This window comes from Lactuca serriola, chromosome 5 (genome assembly GCF_051521515.1).
Source record: "Lactuca serriola cultivar US96UC23 chromosome 5, Lser_US96UC23_V15, whole genome shotgun sequence".
Taxonomy (NCBI): Eukaryota; Viridiplantae; Streptophyta; class Magnoliopsida; order Asterales; family Asteraceae; genus Lactuca; species Lactuca serriola.
Genome location: NC_136412.1, coordinates 140,734,093 through 140,754,561, shown reverse-complemented (window position 1 = coordinate 140,754,561; position 20,469 = coordinate 140,734,093). Strand labels below are relative to the sequence as shown.

Here is a 20,469-nt window from a genome sequence, read left to right as displayed (position 1 = left end):
AGGTGAACAGTGTGAACTTGCGACTTAGGTTTCACATTCCAAAACGACGTCGTTTTCTCCAAGACTTAAATACAATGTCGCCATGTCATCGATGATGTGTCAAATTGGGACGATGTGTCAAGGTGACCGAGTATAATAAGTGAAGGGGACTAAATTGCTAGGTTGCAACACAATTCGTTCCCTTATAAAGCCACTTAAAAAGTTTAGTGACTAAAAGAGTAAACCCTAAAAAGTTCATAAGTTATGTGTCATTTTCTCTAAAAAAAATGACAAAATGAATGCGTTCAATTGCAACTACCCTCATAAATTTGACGGTAGTCGGTAAAGTTGTCGGAAACCGATTTAATCTTTAACTATTAGTTATAATTGCAATTTTTTAACACTTTACGTAAGTTTAATATTCAAACTTGTATAAAAAGTAGTTATCAAAATTGAACAAAAATGACAATTAGTTATCCCCATAATTCATTTTTCCTAACTTAAATCCATATGTATTACAAAAATATAGAATACAATGAATTTAAATTCAGAAATTCATCTTAATTGCGAATTAATTAGACCAAAAAATAAAAATTACCTGTCAACTATAAAATAATGTTATTTATAGAATATTTTTGGATTATATGTAAGGTTGTAAAAAACCGAACATTCAACATACCATTTAATGAAAATATGAGATCATAGAACTTCGAAAAAAAAAAGGTGATGATTTAGACTAAAAGATAACCATTCCTATGTAATACATATTTTTATAAATAGCATAAATAAAATAGGATGTAGTTAGTAGTTTAATAATGCTAAAGTATATACCATTGACCTAGCCCTAACAAATGTTTGAAAAGGTCTCCATCCCTTAAATACTTGAAAGGTGGCATTCTACTTTGCTTGCATATCTACCTGTGGCAATGCAACAACTCTTTCAAAATTTGAAAGGTGGCATCTACTTTGCTAGCAAATTGTCATATGCAAGTGTTTTATTTGCAAGATGTTGGTCAGCCCGATGTTGCTGGTCTTACACGTTGTATCTAACGAAAAGACAGACAACACTAAGTTAGTAATTAAAGACTTTATATATATAGTCTGAATGCAACTTCTCTTGTTTCTTTAAGTTACAAATACAAACAACACTGAAATCTATGGCGATGATGCCAACCAACACAAGAGTCAACGGACAAAATCAAACAAGGGAACATCGAAAACAATAAATCTCCATCAAAATTGTCTTGGCTTTGTGTTTCCATGCTTTTCTTTACGTATATCATAACAGGATCGATAGCGACTAGAAGGTTGATCCGTCTAATTTACTCCGGATTGAATTAAACTGTTGGCCAAATTATCCTTCATTTTACATTATAAATAAACAACACACAAAAAACCTTAATAATCGAATGAAACAAAACTGATAAACTTTAGTTTGATCTGTTCTAGCAGTTGGACGTTATAACTCAAACATATGGCATAAATATTTGCCGGCTTTCAAGAAAACAGCTGAGAAGAATCAATCCCAAGACATTGGGACTTTCACCACTTGACACCTTTGTCTTTTTTCCCATAAAAACCTCAATATTTCAGCCCTTCAACCATTTCCCTCCACTTTTTCCTTGACGTCGACACATTATATGTTATATCGCCCACCGAAAAGCACTTAATAATACACCCCTAACTTCTGTTGTTCCTTCCAATTTTGCCACATATGGCATGTTTCAGGCCACCGTATTGGCTTCCACTCCTCACGATTCTCCTTTCACTAACATGGTCACCAGTTATATCCGACGAACAAGACCCTGCAAGGCTAATAAAGTTCAGAGGCTCACTCACCAACGTCGGGGAACTGAGCAACTGGAACGATACTGTTCCACCATGCAATGGTTTGAAAGAAAACTGGAATGGAGTGATCTGTGATAAAAATGGAAATGTGTTTGGGTTGCAGCTCGAGAACATGGGTTTAGGAGGGACGATAGATATGGACACGTTGGCTGAGGTAACAAGTATCCGAACGTTAAGTTTCATTAATAATAGCTTTGAGGGCTCAATCCCTAACGTGGGTAAAATTGGCGCGTTGCATGGGGTTTTCCTCTCGTATAACAAGTTTTCTGGGGAGATAGGAGGTGACGCTTTTTCGGGAATGAGTGACTTGAGGAAAGTTGAAATGGGGAATAATGGTTTCACGGGTAAAATTCCAATATCTCTTACACAGTTGCCAATCCTTGTGGATTTGCAGCTTCAAAACAACGCGTTTGAAGGAGAGATACCAGATTTTGAGCAGAAAGATCTGATAGTGAACTTTGCAAACAATAAACTTGATGGTTCAATACCTAATGGGCTCAGCAACCAGGATCCAAAGTCATTTGCAGGTAATTTTTCAATATCAATGCCTTTTCATCCATCTCGAACGTCTTCCATTAATTGATTTGATATACTGTTTTACTAAATGTTTGATTAATTACTAAGCTAATGAGTAAAACATCATTAAGAAGTAAATCTGTGTTTTGGGACATGCAGGAAACGACGTTTGTGGTAAACCTCTTAGCCCCTGTAAGGTAAAAAAGAAACTAAACAAGCGAAAGATCATCATCATCGGTATTGCATCCCTTCTTGCAGTATTGGCCATCATTACCATACTCTTATTGGTCTTGCGTAGAAGGAAACCCAAAAACAAGTACACAAACCAGCAACTCACAAAGCCCGACAAAAAGAATACTTACAAGGCGAATGGAACTGAAATCCAGATGCACAACAAGCAAGAAACTTACAAAAGAACTGACAATGGTGGGAAGCTTCACTTTGTAAGAACCGATAGAGAAAAATTCGAGTTGGAAGACCTTCTTCGTGCCTCGGCTGATGTTTTAGGAAGTGGGAGTTTTGGATCTTCATACAAGGCGATGCTTGCGGGAGGAGTTGAAGTAGTTGTCAAGAGATTCAAGGAAATGAGCAATGCTGGCAAAGAAGACTTTTATGCACATATGAGATTGTTAGGAAGCTTGTCACACCCGAATTTGCTACCTCTTGTGGCTTTTTACTACAAGAAAGATGAAAAGCTTTTGATCACTGATTTTGCTGTAAATGGTAGCTTGGCTAGTCATCTTCATGGTAAGTGAGTTTATATGTGAGGATTAAAATTTAAAATCCTCTTTGATTTATCTTGTTTTGTATATATACAGTTAAACGGAGACCTGATGAACCAGGATTGAATTGGGCGACACGGCTAAAAATAATCAAAGGTGTAGCACGAGGGCTTGATTATCTTTACCACGAGCTTCCTCGTTTGTCGCTACCTCATGGTCACCTAAAATCGTCTAATGTCCTTCTTGACGACACTTTCAATCCCCTTCTAGCAGACTATGCTCTAATACCCGTTATAAACAAGGAACATGCACAACAACTCATGGTGGCGTACAAGTCTCCAGAATTTACTCAACACGAACGCACTACAAAGAAAACAGACGTGTGGTGCCTTGGGATCTTGATACTAGAGATGCTTACAGGGAAATTTCCAGGAAACTATATGGACCAAGGTAAGGGTGGCAAACCGGATCTTGGGACATGGGTGAACTCTGTGGTGAGGGAAGAATGGACGGGTGAGGTTTTCGATAAAGACATGAAAGAGACAAAGAATGGCGAGGGTGAGATGCTGAAGCTGTTGAAGATTGGGATGTGCTGCTGTGAGTGGGATGTCACGAGGAGGTGGGATATAAAAGAGGCGATTGAGAAGATAGAGGAGTTAAAGGAGAGGGAAGAGGATGAAGAGTACTCATCTTATGCAAGTGAAGGAGACGCTTACTCTTCAAGAGCCATGGATGAAGATAACTTTTCTTTCTCGGTTACGAGTTAATTACTTGATGTCTGATAATTAATGCCGATTGCTTGCACAATCATATAATACTTCAGATGAAGGGATAAGAAACAGAAAGGTTTTCTGATGCTGATTTGTTTTACCTCAAAACTAAATGGATATAACTATGGGTATCTCAAAGATGCATGTGATCATATGTAACAGATCGAGTGTATCTTATGTCCATCTTGTTTTGTTTTTTAGTTACCGTAGGAATACTATAACAAAATTGGCAACTTCCGAACAAATTAATTTCTATTTATGTAATAAGGTTTTCACTTTTTTTATCCTCCAAATTTTACAATAAAACGGTTTTGTATATGTATTATGTTGTACATTTCATTTTTTGTAACTCAACGACACACATAAATAAATCTACATAAAGATAAACACACACACACATGTGTGTATATATATATATATATATATATATATATATATATATATATATATATATATATATATATATATATATATATAAAGAGAGAGAGAGGTTCAAATATGGATTAACAAATATTGTATGGATGTAGGGATTAATATTGGCCAAGTATTATTTAATTTTAATAAATAAATAATTAAATATTCCACCCTTTAATTTAGGCAAATTACTTTATTAAAACCCTACTGCCTATTTCATCCACACCCACAAAATCGCCTCCCGCTTCCATCGAAGATGTCAAGATCGTCGACACAAAATCGCCTTCTGCTTCCATTGAAGATGTCAAGATCGTCGGAGGGAAGTTCTCAGGTGCGCTGTCCGCCAAAGGCGAAAAGCAGAGCAAGGTTTGCTCCGGCAATCAAATATGAAGAGAAAGGAGAAGGCTAATCCGAGAGGGTCAAGGAAAGTAGCAACAACACACGATCTGGGGAGATGCGAAGGAGGCTGCTGCCCTCCTGACCACCGTACTTCATCGATTCAGCCGACCCTGTTCTCTTAGCCATTATCGATTTCTCCCAGGTGAGTTCTCGATTCCACAAAATCGGTATGTTGTTCGATCCCTCAATCTAAATTTGCGTTTTTTAATTTTATTTTTTTGTCAATCCAATTGATCAATGTTTTCTTCCTGCAATTCTAGATTCATTTTATCTATGAGTATTTTGGTTAACAGTATACTTAATTAATCATTTCATAATTTCTTTTACATGTTATTCTACTAGTTTATTATTAATAAGTTATTTTAAATAAATTATTAATTAAGATATTTTTTTAGTTATATAAATTTTAATCATTGATTTAAATAAATATGTGAAATTATATCACTTTATAATTTGTATTAATTTTATTTTTATTTTTATTCTAATGTTATTAATTTAATGTAATTAGAGTGGGAAATTTAAAATTTGAAATGGATAATTAATAGGTTGACAAGTGGCATACATTAATTACTAGACATAATAGGGTGATACATGGCAAAATGAGAATAAAATATTCATTAATTAGGATGTCTAATGTCACACCCCCAAACCAAGGATGGCGGAAACGTCCGGGGGTGGAGGACTTCATGTAGTATCACAACAACGAGTATAATAGTGCTCAAAGTAAATACGACCATCATAAATATAATTGAAAATTTTACACCAATGTATATGTTTACATGTTTCAAATCAATTACATTATGATGACAAAATGAACTGTTTGACGATTCAACGTCCCATCCTCAAAATGCTGTTGGTTTTCCTGTTTCACTGATTTCCTGAGAATACAAGTTGTTTGAAAAAGTGTCAACACAAAGGTTGGTGAGTTCATAAGAGATTTCGTTAGAGGAGTAAACCGTTTTCCTTGTAAAAGCGATAGAGTATGTATCCAGAAAATCCAATATTTTCTTTATAAAAGTTATGTGGTCCTAAATCCAAGGACCGAGAAATAACAAGTATTTTTCATACTTAAAGATATAAAAGTGGTTTTAAATCGGCATAAAACCCTTTTTGATTTGAAGGAAAGTCCTATAACGAATGATATGTAGTCTTAAATACCAAGACCGAAAGTGTATAGTAATATTTGTACTTATTGATATAAAAAGTGATTTTAAATCGACATAAAACCCCCTTTGATTTATAAAAAGTCCCATAAACTTTATGTGTTGTTAGCTCCCTATGTGAGTCGCTATAACCATAGTATGACTAGAGGTAACCTGCACAACGTCTTTCAGACGCCCTGATCCTATGACTCTTGTCACCCGCAGACCTGCCGGTCCGGCTGTAGCTAGCAGCGAGGTGTGGGATGTTAACCCCAATATAGATCTATACATAAGTATCACGCTCTCCCTACAAGAGATTTTGGTTATAACTTATAGGAATTTGGAGCCCGTACTCGGACGTACGGGGAGAGAATGTCTCAAAACCTGAGTTAACAAGTTTACGTGTAGTGTGCGTGAGTGTAGAACCTTTTGTATAAATGTACCCTTTTTGTATGAGTGTGTTATGTGGTGTATCATAAACTATACCTATTATAGTTTATCAAAACAAGGGTAAAAGTGGTAATGTACATAAACTATACTTAACATAGTGTATTCAAATATTTGTATGTAATAGATGTACTTTGATTATAACAAATTGTTATTTCTATGCTTTGTCTAGAAAAATCCATTTGTTAACTGGTGTATGTCTACATACTAAGACAATATTGTCATATATTGAAATAACATATAATCACATAAAGATATACACCTTGCTCAACATATTACAAGGTGAAATGAAATTAATAGTATTTTTCTGTTGATAACATTTTCTATCCCTGTTCCTAGAAAATTTGTAGAAAAATCATCAAAGGTCCAAATCAGAATCCAAAAATTCTGAGAGTTTGGAAAATGTGTCTAGTTTCTCCATAATTTTTCTCATGATTTTTATTGACCTCTAACTTGTGTGAACAAGTCCATATTCACAGACTGGTCCGGATTGATGTTTGAAATGATAGACAGTTTTGTAAAAATCACCATAAATTGTAGAAAAATCGTATGGAGATGTGCAAGTAGTCATTTTAAAGGTAAGAACTTGAACTATTTGCACCTAATATAGTTTTGAAAAATAAAATGTTTAAGTTGTCCAAAAGAGTCCGTGAATGGAGTCCAACTTTTCTGATGAAGACTGTTAGAAAAGTTTAGTTATGTTCTTGGTGTTTTAACTTGGATTCCCCCCCCCCCCCCCCCCCATAAAAACTTGAGAAAACATGAAAATGTAGGGGTATGAACTCACCTTATGTGATTTCAGTAGATGGATGATGGAGAAAAGAAGTGTTCAACTCAAGAACACTTTGGGAGATTGCTTGAAGATTCGAAGATCTAACACCAATATGATGGAGTTTGTGTAAGATATCTATGATTTGAGTAGAAGGAAGTGAAATAATCATATGGAGGATGTTAATACTTACCAAAGGTAGAAGAAAAGCTTGATTATCAGCCTTGGATCTCGAATTTTAGAGAGAGAAAATGAGAGAAAATGAAGTTTGTTCTTGATGGAAGAATGAGAGGAAATGGAAGAAATGTGAGGAGAGGGGAGGGTTTTTTAACCCTTGACCAAGTGGGTGGATGAAAAATGGTGGGAAAAGTACCATTAAATGACTAGTTATGGGCTGATGGTGAATAGTGACATGGAGTGGGTATGGGAGTGGTTGCTTGTGTCATAGAATAAAGAAAAGTCAACACTCAACCTTTGTACTTCACCCACTCTTCATGGATAAGGTTTTATCCCCAAAAACGTGGGTAATTAGTAAATATGGGGCCTTATATGTTAAAATAAAGTTTTGGGTGAAAATCCCGCGTTAAAACAATTAAAAACAGGCCTAAAACGCAAAACTAGTCGAAAACCGGGTGAAAATGAGCCTCCTGCGAGACCTCTCGGTCCTAGGCCGAGGTTCGGTCCCTTATGTTGCTGAGCCGAAGGCGAAATGAAGCGAACAGGGAGTAAGAGGCGAAGGCGAAGGTGGCTTCGGTCCCCTGGTGCAAGGTTCGGGCCCGAGAGGACCCTTCGGGTTCGGTCCAAGGGGTTCGGTTCATTTCGCTTCTGATGCCTTCGCTTCTGACATGTTCGGTTCCTAAGAGGGGTTTCGGGTCCTTAAGAGGGTTCGGCTCCTTAAGAGGGGTCTCGGGTCCTTAAGTCTATTTTATCCGTTTTTACCCCATTTTAAGCGGTTTTTGACCCGGTTAAGGGTCGGAATGACCCAAATGACTTCAAAAAGTTACGGGAACTTTTGAGAGAGATTTCACATTCTTGGAGAGATTTCTCATACAAAGAGAGATTTGGGAGAGATTTCACATTCTTGGAGAGATTTCTCATACAAAGAGAGATTTGGGAGAGATTTCATATTCTTGGAGAGATTTCTCATACAACGAGAGATTTGGGAGAGATTTCACATACTTGGAGAGATTTCTCATACAAAGAGAGATTTAGGAGAGATTTCACATTCTTGGAGAGATTTATCATACAAAGAAAGATTTGGGAGAGATTTCACATACTTGGAGAGATTTGGGAGAGATTTCACATACTTAGAGAGATTTGGGAGAGATTCTCGATAAAGAGAGATACAGTGAAAACGATTGAGAGAGGTTTCGTGTGTGACATTTGTGAGTGTCCGTCTTCGCAACGCAAGGTCCGTAAGCCCCATTAAGCCACGTTTAAGGACCTTACACACTCCCGATGAGTATGCAACATTGTTTTATTGGTTTGGTTCGCTACTTACCACAGTTTTAGGTTAAGGGAATCTAGATGGACGGACTTTTTGATTGATGATTTCTCATTAGCATAGCGAGTTATATAGTATTTATCTATCGTAAGCCCTAGTACCCAAGGGTTAGTTGAGTCGATCGGTTTGACTTGTTGACTTTAGTTGACTTTGACTTGACTAGAATTTGACGGTTGTCACATCTAATAGGGTGACACATGTCAAAAGGAGAGTAAAACTATTCTTTTATTAGAATAGGATAAGATGCAATGATAGTTGAAGAATGTTCTTCTTCTTCAAGAATGACATTTTGAATCTCAACCTGTCAAGAAAAAGTTTGTATCAAGAATGATGTATATTGAGGCAACAAGTTGTATGTATTTATATTCTTGAACTTCATTTTTTGTATGTGTTTTTTTAGGACCACTCGAAATGTAGCAAAGTTATTTGGAACAACAATGGTGGATGGAAATTAAGAGACAATTTCATGACAATTGAGGTTCACCACACCAAAATTTCAAAATATAACAGCATGAAACAAGAATAAGAATGAAGATTCTTTGATGAATTGTATTCTTATAGAATGAAGATTGCTTTCAAGAATGACTTACTATAAAGCTTGTATTCTTATAGAATATGGCAAAAATGCAAAAAAATGACATTGTATTTTTATAAAATGTGATAGTAAAAATTGTTTTTTTGTTTATTTTTGGACCTTAGATTCTTCAATAATATTAATAATAGATTAATATTCTTTAAGAATGTTGTTATTCTTCAACTCATGGTTCAAAATTTTGTTATTACTCAAAATGTTCATTTAAACAAAATATGTATTCTATTAGAATATGTATTTTAAACTCTTGGTCCACATTCAACCCTACATCCACACAATATTTATCATCCACATTATAACCTAGCCCTATATATATATACATATATATATATATAGACACACACACACACATACTAGGTGTAAGACCCGTATAATACATGGGTTAATTAAAAAAATTAAATATAAATGTCTAAATATTTAAAAACTTTTGCTTTATAAGAAAATAAGAAAAATAATGAAGTATTAAATTTGATTTTTTTTTATCTTTTAAATTTAAATAAATAAACAAAATATAATAATGAGCTTTACTTTGAGAATTTTGAAATAAGAAGGTAATCTCATTGATGAAATTGATATTCATTTATTACTATATTTATTGTAATTATTACATTAAAATATTATGTTAAATTTATTAAAATAGAAAACCCATAAAATGTTTGAGAATTTTTAATTTATAAGAAAATAAGAAAAATAATGACTTATTAGAATGGAAATGTTGTTTATCTTTTAAATTTATACAAATAATTTAAATAAAGAAAAAAACTAATAAGCTTTAATTTTGAGAATTTTGAAATTAAAATGTAAGTTTATTAGTGAAATTAATATCCATTTAATACTACATTTATTGCAATTATTACATTATATTATATTGAATTTAATCAAATAGAAAAACTCATAAAATGACATGTGGAAAAAAAAATTAATTCACAATAACCATAAAATAACATTTATTAGAGAGGATATATATATATATATATTGTGCATCTATTTTTTCTCCATTGATCGTTACCTACCCCCATCATCTTCTCTCTTGGAGATCGATCACAGGTAACCTCCCTCTTTTCTTAGCCTCTTCAATCGATCTCAGCCCATCTTTATCCTTTCAATTAATTGCAGGTCCTTCTTTTTTTCTCAAGTTTCAATTTCAATTGGAAGGAATACCGAAGAACAAGGCAGATGGTCGGAGATGGTGCAATGCGTTTCACCGAGATGTTGTTTGTGTAAGTATAGAGATTCATGGAGAATAGTGTTGAGAATAATGTTGATATCGAAAGTGAATGAGAAAAAAAACAATGCATCAATCAAATGCATAGTTTTTTTTAGTTTATTTTAAGGTTTCTTTTGATTGAATTGCAATCTTATTTCTTCATCAAACCATCCAACTAACGAAACTCATTAGATATAAATACAACCCAACATATAGATACGATCTTATCTTTCAGTTGTGATAATTGATACCTAATCTTTCGTCTTCTTCAAGTTACGCTCATGGACTTTCTTCTTAAATTTCACCTTGGTCGAGTTTTGTAGTCGTTCTTTTCTTCTATCAGATGGGTTTTGTTAGTTATCAATAAACCAAATGATCATTATTTTAATGATTACAAAAGTTGCATTTGACATAACTGGGTCAATACAGGGAGCGAAAATCTAAACAAGAAAAGTAAAATTAACATATGCTTGAAGGAATCAACAATGATTCCTTTCTCCATAACCCCTCAAATGATTCAGGTTCTCTTATAATCCTTTAATTTTAATGCTAAATCGAAACATATACTTCATTAAAGATTAAATATTGTTAAACATTCTCAAATTTGCTAAAATTTGTGATTATTTTGGTTGTTTTATGCCTTTTACCTCTTCTTTCCGAGCATAACGTATTGGGTCATGGTTTGCCCTTTTGTTTGCTTACTTAAGTTTCTGCATTACAGACGATTTTGTATGTTACTTGATTTCATCTGAGTAAAAATCAGCTTAAAAAAGGACATTAGTATTTGAAATTGCTGTAAACATGGTATTTGGATGAGAAAGTAGGGATCTGATTGGTGATTTTGAATATCCAGGAGATATTTGAATGAAATTCAATCAAAATTGGTGTGCTTCGCCCTCTAAAGTTGCATCTCACTTTGGAACAAGTGGTGTTGCTGTTGCTAAAGCCATTGGTATCACACAACCATTAGGCTTCTTTCAATAATTTCCTATTACACTTGTTTTATATCAATCCCTATATGCTTAAAGTTGATTTGTTTTTTTTCTTCCTGTTTGTATGCAGATGTACTCAAAGTTAGACTACAAATGCAACTTGTGGGACAAAGAGGTATACTAATTGGAATGGTATAAAGTGGTCATGTCAGGTGTTATTCATCATAAATATCTGCTTTAACTAGAAAAACTAAATCCGTCATGATGCTTGGGTGTTTATAGGAACAAACTTTTGTTGAAGTTGTTAAAAAAGAAAGAACTTGTTCCTGGTATATTGGTTTGAAACCGGCATTGACAAGGTTAGTTCTTTATGGAGGTCTACGTTTAGGTTTGTATGAACCTTGTAAAAAAAATTTGTGAACTAGCCTTTAAATCCAATAACATCTTCATGAAGATTGCATTTGGAGCAGTTGCTAGTGCTTTTGCCACTTTGCTCACCAACCCCATTGAAGTTCTTAAAGTAGGGTAAAAAAACACTTTTTGAACCTTTTAGGCAAGACATACGAGTCGATTCTGATGAGTAATAGGTCATAACAGGTTGGGTCGACCTGAAAACACTTTTTAATCCATAATATTGACTTTTATCCATAACATATTGAATAGGTGTGTTTACAAATGAACCCAAATATGCATAGAGGAGCAATTGGTGAACTGCAGAAAATTGTCAAAAAAAAAAAAAGGGCGTAACAACTCTTTAGAAGGGGGTGGGACCCACTATGGTCTATGGCTTAGTCAGGAGCTTTAACAGCATCACAACCGACAACATATGATGAATTCAAGTGGGTGAACTTCTAAAACTGTTTTTTTTCACCTTTATATTTAATTCATGTAATAAATTTTGTTTATATAGCTATGATGTAGGTCTTAATAAAACGGACACCTCTTGAAGAAGGATTCTATCTTCATCTCATGTAAGCATCCTATCTACAATCTTTCAGTTTATACGAAATACTTAAATATTATACAATCTTTCATATGCATATGCATATACTTATGAATAAGTATACAGTTATGCACATGCATATGTATATGCATATGCATATGCAAATGCATATATATATATATATATATATATATATATATATATATATATATATACATATATATATATATATATATATGCATATGTATATATTTATTCATATACATAAGGATACACTTATGAATATGCATATCTCATATATTCTTATGCATATGCATATGCTTATTCATATACATATATATATATATATATATATATATATATATATATATATATATATACATATGTCATATACTTATTGTTATTCATCTACACATGCATACCTTACTCTTACGCATATACTTATACTTATACACACACACACACACACATATATATATATATATATATATATATATATATATGCATGCACTTATGAATATGCATATGCATAAGCATAATCATATTATACATATGAATATGCATATGCATATGCATATTCTTATTCTTATGAATATGTCATAATATACATATGAATATTCATATGCATGTGCATATGTATATACGTATTTTTATGCATATACATATGCACATGTATATGCATTTGCATAAGCATAATCATATGTATTTAATTGTTATATGCATATACTTATTCTTACACATATGAATATGTATATGCATATATATATATATATATATATATATATATATATATATATATATGCATAAGAGTTAACATATACATATAAATATAAATATGAATAAATATATGTATGTATATATATAGGAGTAGGAACAAATGAGAACACCAAAAAGGTTGAGAACGTGAGAACAAAGTATATTCATTTGTGATTCCATGTATTCATTTGTGGAGAAATGATAAATTTTTACACCTTCATTTTCAATTGAAGATAAAAAAGCATATTCATGTTGATTGTGCGTAAAAATTTATCATTTCTCCACAAATGAATACATGTAATCACAAATGAATATACTTGTTCTCGCGTTCTCAACCTTTTAGGTGTTATCATTTGATCATTTCCCTATATTATATATATATATATATATATATATATATATATATATATATATATATATATATATGCATTAAAAGTGATTTTTTTCAAAATATGCATGTGCATATGCACATGTTTTTTAAAAATATACATATATACAAAAAAAAATATGAATATGCATTAAAAATGTTTTTTTTAATTCTTTTTTAAATATTAATTTCGAAATGTAAGGAATATTTTAGCTAATTTAAAAAATTAAAAAATTTTAAAAAATATTTTTTTTAAAATAAGTGAAAATATACCTTATATTTCGAAATTAAAACTTAAAGAAAGAATTTTTCAAAAAAAAACTGCATTTTTAATGCATATTCATATTTTGTTGTGTAAATATATTTTTTCAAAAAAAATGTGCATAACATGCATATATTTTTTTTTTAATTTTTTTACCTTTATCTTATATATATATATATATATATATATATATATATATATATATATATATATATATATATATATATATATATATATATATATTCACATGTGAAATTTGATATCTAAATTAATTATAAATAAAAAATTTGTTGGTTCTCTCCATTAATTTTAGTTCTCCATTGATCTTGTCTCATATATATATATATATATATATATATATATATATATATATATTACTACTTTATACTACATATATAATAAGAATTCAAAGGTTTTTAAGACTAAAGTCTTAAAACAAGGAGAAACATTATTGGCCATTGGATTTGATATGGATGAGATTGATGTTATGGATAGTAATCCTTGTGGTTACAAATAAACCAATCGGAAATAAACAATAGGCACTATAAAATAAGAAAGAAAAACACCTCTTATTTAATTATTTCAAATCCCTTTCTCCTCCCCACCTCCAACTCCCTTTCTCTTTAAGTATCTTCTCCAACCACCAACTCTTCCAACGTTTTTCGGATCCACCGTTGATTTCTTCCACCACCACCACACTAAACACCTTCACCACAAAGTCAGCTAACTGCCCTTCGTCTTCTCCGTCGTCACTACTCTTCTATGCCCCTCTCTAAACAAAACCCTAATTGTAGACACACCAGCAAAGCACACACATTGTAACCGCTATTGCACCAGAAGCACGCCGTCATGCACCGATCTCTGCCTCCAAAAGCCATATCATTACTACCACCATAATCCTTTTTTATTTATCCTTAAAACCTTGGATGAATTTACAAGAATATCGAAGTCTGTGCCTTAGAAAACCATCTACTTATAATTTTGTGTTTGATATTGGTGTTTAAGTTTCTCCAAGACCTGAAGAACTGGGAAGCAAAGATTATGTTCATTATAGTTTGGCATGTATGTAGAAATAATACCTTTGTAAATTTTCAAACTTTCATATAATTGTGTAGTTAAAGACAATGAGTTTTGTTAGTAGTTGATAGTTTATTTTATTTCTTATTTTTATTAGTTTATTTTAGTATTTTTAGCTCTTTTTATTAGAATTGCATTGTATATTCTTTATCTTCTTTATCATGGATCATGTCGGGTACTTTCTATTTTGCATGAGATATTTTGTAGGGTTCTAGAGCTTATTGTGGTTGTGGTTTGACTAGAGTTGGGCTTGGTGGGCTTCTCGATGCATTATTGGGCTTTGCAGATCCATTAAAGGAGATTTAGGCTTAAAAAGGCTAAAGACTTGGATGAAGTGGGCTTGTGAGGATGGATCATGGATTGTTAATTTGGGCTTGGAGCATCCATATTTGAAGCTAAAAGATGATTGGTTAATTTGAATCATATGGTATATAGAGGGGACCAAGGAAATCTTTGGTAGTTGGATGGTTAGTGGAGGAAAAATGAGCCAATTGCATTCCAACAGCACTTGTTCCGGTGGAATTTCCGTCGTGCGGGTACCCGCGTAACTGCCCCGTTTTGGGCATTTTGGTCATTGGCTTGCCATTACTTTGGTGGATCAGATCTATCAGCCATAACTTCATTTTACACCACTAGAGATCAGGAGAAGGCGATTTTGGAGCTAGAGACAAATTTCTTTTCATCATTCCAAGCAATTGGTAGTTTCTTTATGCAATTAGACTTTTGTGATTGTTATTATGTTGTCATGATTGGCTAGTTTATCTATTTTTGTTAACTTTGGCTAAAACCTGTTAATGTTTGTGGGTTTTTGAAGGATTCTTGTTTATTTATCTTTTATCTTATGTTTATGGTTCTAGTTCATATTTCTAATGCTTGTTTAATACTTTCATCATGAGCTTGGTACTTGAATGAGCAATTGTTGGTTTATTTCTTTGGTTTAGCACTGAATCATTGAATTTACTTAAAACAAGAGCTTTATGATGTTAGAAATCATCTCTAGCTTATGAATAATAGCTCCTTTATGGATGTGTAAGCATTGACATGCTCTAGGAATTGGGGATTCCTTCATTCTTAAGGCTAATCAACTTCTTGGGTTCAATTGCTTCAATTGGATCTTTGATTTTGATTAAGAAGGTGTATTGTGGGCTTCCCCAACCTCCATACTACTTATAAGGAATATTGGTATATCATGCTTCATTATTGCTATAACCAATTTGGGATGAATGATAAAACTGATGTGTATAAAACTAAAAAATATGAAGTTATCGTTTATGACAAGTCAAAACTAAAATATGATAATTTAGATTGTTGAGTTGTTAAAAAGTTTCAAAGTATAATATATATATATATATATATATATATATATATATATATATATATATATATTGTTTCAAATTAACCTAAGGTTCAAAATCAAATTTGCATGAATCTTTTTATAGAACTGCCTCGTATCAAATATTTGATTTTACCTAAAACTCTGAAACTAGATTTGATTTATTGTAGGGCTAGGCTATGTATAGGTGTGCAGGTAATGTAGATAGCAAATGAATGCCTTTTCTATATTTTATTTTTTGTTTTCTTTTAACTAACTTTTAAATGTAGATGATCAAATATTAATACCGTCAAACATTAAAAGCTACATGGCATATAGGCTTATATAAAGTAGAATTTATGGGATAGTAACGTTTAATTAAAATAAATAAATATTTTAACACATTTTTTGCATTAATAATTATATTTGGTACTTTTTTGCTGATATACTAAAAATGTTAATAATACATACAAAAAAAATACATACAAGTATTTTATCTTATCCATACATTTGAAATCATGATAGTTATGTATAAGATATATGATTCATATTTGTTGTGTAATTTATTAGTATTAAGAACCAACAATAAACCTTAAATCCTAAATCCTTAACCTCTATCCAAAACTTTAAAAGACAACTCCCCAAAAGGAAACTATTTGATATATTAAAAGTTTTTCATAAAATCACTTTTTTTTAAATATATATTAACCGAATATTTTCAAAAAAGAAAGTATTTGCTGAAAAATAACTATTAACCACCACATTTGACATATGCAGCTGAAAAATTAATTATACATTTTTGCCAACTAAACATGCTACAATAAAATAGTCCGCCAAAAAGCCAAAATGAATTATATCCGCAAAATAGACTGATAAAATGTCGAAAGGAACTATCTTCCACCAAAAAGAAACTAATCAAAGAAAAAAAATTAATTGCCAAACAAAACTATTTTTTGCCCTAGCACTCAACAACCGCTGCATCGCGCGGGTATCCTACTAGTATATATATATATATATATATATATATATATATATATATATATATATATATATATATATATATATATATATATATGAGATAGTTCAAATAAAAATAGTAAATAGTGTGAGAACGTAAAAACATTATTTTTATGTTATTATTTTGCAATGAATTTTGTATCCACAACTTTATATTACTATTCAGCAATGAATAAATGAATACTAACAGGTTAAAACTAAAATTAGAATTTGCTTCAAAAATGCACATACATAAATTTATAATAGAATAATAGCATTGTAAAGAATATATGAATAATCAAATGAAAATATTCATATTAGAATTACTTCAACCAAGGGCGGAGCCAGTAGGGGGCTAGTGGGTGTTTTGTCCCCCTAACTCCATTGGTATTAGTGTATTATCAGTTAACCCCCACCCCCTCTATATTTTTACGATGTACATCTTAGCCCCCGCTAATCTAAAATTCTAGCTCCGCCCCTGACTTCAATAGTACATATATACAACATTCATTACAGAATAATAACATGAACATAGTATTTTTTACATTCTCATACTATTTACTATTTTTATTTAAACTTACTTGATTGATCTTGCCTCATATATATATATATATATATATATATATATATATATATATATATATATATATATATATATATATATATATATAGAGAGAGAGAGAGAGGGAGAGGGAGAGAGAGAAACAGAGAAAGAATCAATTGAGATCATGCACTTAAAAGGTTGAGAATGTGAGAATAGTTATGGACCAATCATTTTAAAATGGTATATTAGTAATTATGTCATTTTAATAATTAATAAAAAATGTTTGGTGATTATTTTATGCCTATAATCATGGGATCCTAACAGACACTTTCCATAAATCTTGATCAAGAAAAAAAACACGGTTACTTGGCATGATCGATATTGAAGCGGAAATTCGATTAAGTAGTATTCACGATTGAACCAGTAATCCCTCGACAAGGGATTTACATTAAACGATCACCATAGAAGAAAAATTAGGGACTGAAGTGTTCTCGATCAAGTCACTCTTCATGATTGGGATTTTTGTAATTCAGAATGCAAATGAAAAATAATGGTGATATTTGTAATGAGAGCGCGTAATTGGAAAATCAATGGAAGGGTACAATATAGTGAATCGGATAATTAAAATAAGTTATTAATTTTGTAGTATCTTAAGAATATGAATGTGATCACGAAAGGTTAAATTCATTATATTTTTGCTTACTTATAGATTGGATTTTGTTAGGGAAAAAGAAATTTGATATTTTTTACTTTGATTTTGTTTACTCCGATTTTATGTTGGAAAAAAAAAAGATTTTTTTGTGTAATCATTTATGAATTAGTAATAAAAATGAAGAATCAATGTCATATGTTCTTTTTTATGATAAAAGTTGATGCGGTATTTTTACTTTCATCGTCTATGAATAGTTAACTATAAGTTATGAATCATTAACGAATACTAAAGTGCTTAAGTTGTAGAACAATAATTGAACGAGAAGTAGCATAAATGAATAAGGAATAGTAAATTCAAAAAGAATTAGTGACCTTTGATTTTTGGAAATTTTTTTTATTAATTGAAGAGTAACATAATGGCAAGGTTGTAGAACTCGTCACTCGGTACCTGTTCGGCCGACTACCGAGTAGCGAGTACTCGGGAGTACTCGGATTTGGTAATTCATGTAGAAATATTTTTAAGGAATTTATATATGTCAAAATCATAAGTTGATTGAAATATATAACAAAATCAGATACACGTGAATACACAAAAACTGAAAAACACATAATTGTCACACTTTGTGAATAATTAGGAAAATTTTAAGATATATATGTAGTAATGATTACATGTGTGAGCGTTAAATAATAAATCATTAAGTATATTATACATATTAATCACCGAGTTGACCAATTTTTAGAACACTGCTCAGTTCAATAAGGGGGCCGATCAAGGAGTACTCGGGATTCTATAACTCGCATCGGTAAGGGGCCAAGTAGCGAGTACTCGAAGTAGTAATCGGCCAACTCGGTGAATTTTACAACACTGCATAATGGTGTTTTGTTATCTAATTAACTTTGATATATGTATGCAGTTTGCTATTCATAAATCAACGACAATATGAAGATGTAGTTAGTTATGAGTAATAGTATGTACATGATTTACTTGTCAATGAGTAAGGAATTGAAAATGTATATTTATTTAGGAATGTGTTTAAAGTTATACGTATGGTTTAATCATAAATAATTATTAGGATTTTTGATAGGTTTAGTATAGTAGTATAAACATTGGTTATTGATAAATGAATATGGAATAGAAAGTGGTTAATGGTGTATGCATTGGTTAATGAAAAACGAATATGTACTACTTTTATTTGTTGTATGTAATGGTAAATTCATGGGTTAATCTTAATGAATACGGTGTATGGGTGAGTATATAAAAGTGATATGTTGTGTATAATCGTATATACATGGGTCAATTAATCATTTGTGTTTTTCTAAATGATTAATAAGTGGTTTTTAAAAGTGGTATGGTTAGTGGAGGAAAAATGAGCCAATTGCATTCCAGCAGCACTTGCGCCGGTGGAATTTTCGCCGCGTGGGTACCCGCGCAACTGCCCAGTTTTGGGCATTTTGGTCATTTGGCTTACCATTACCTTGGCGGATCAGATCTATCAGCCATAACTTAGATTTTACACCATTAGAGACCATGAGAAGGCGATTTTGGAGATAGAGACTCATTTCTTTTCATCTTTCCAAGCAATTGGTAGTTTCTTTATGCAATTAGACTTTTGTGATTGTTATTTTGTTGTCACGAGTGGCTAATTTATCTATTTTGGTTAACTTTGGCTAAAACCTTTGAATGTTTGTGGGTTTTTGAAGGATTCTTGTTTATTTATCATTTATCTTATGTTTATGGTTCTAGTTCATATTTCTTATGCTTGTTTAATACTTTGATCATGAGCTTGGTACTTGAATGAGCAATTGTTGGTTTATTTCTTTGGTTTAGTATTGAAGTATTGAATTTACTTAAAACAGGAGCTTTATAATGGTAGAAATCATCTCTAGCTTATGAATCATAGCTCCTTTATGGATGTGTAAGCATTGACATCCGCTAGGAATTGAGGATTCTTTCATTCTTAAGGCTAATCAACTTCTTGGGTTAAATTGCTTCAATTGGATCTTTGATTTTGATTAAGAAGGTGTGTTGTGGGCTTCCCCAACCTCCATACTACTTATGAGGAATCTTGGTATATCATGCTTCATGATTGCTATAACCAATTTGGGATGAATGATAAGCTTCATGTTGAATCCTAGTGATAAACACACAAATGTTCATTGTGTTGAATTGCCTTGGTTAACCAGTTATCATCTATTTGAGTATCTCATCATCTTGTTTAATTGCAAGCTTTTTAGTTGTTCAAGTCTTTTAGTTTTCAAGCAATCACAACCCCCCCCCCCTCTTTTTAGTTTAATTGTAGTTAGTTAGTTTATTAACACT

General features: G+C 31.8%; 1 protein-coding gene and 1 pseudogene across 1 annotated transcript; both read left to right on the top strand.

The window, feature by feature from the left end:
* Positions 1-1,648: 1,648 nt before the first annotated feature.
* Positions 1,649-3,832, top strand: LOC145051273 (pollen receptor-like kinase 4). Its single transcript, XM_078999342.1, has 3 exons — positions 1,649-2,354; positions 2,503-3,090; positions 3,162-3,832. The coding sequence occupies exons 1-3, from the start codon at positions 1,694-1,696 to the stop codon at positions 3,830-3,832; spliced, it is 1,920 nt and encodes a 639-aa protein (XP_078855468.1). The 5' UTR covers positions 1,649-1,693.
* Positions 3,833-11,212: 7,380 nt separating this feature from the next.
* LOC145049844 (uncharacterized) lies at positions 11,213-12,216 on the top strand (annotated as a pseudogene).
* The last annotated feature ends 8,253 nt before the right edge of the window (positions 12,217-20,469 follow it).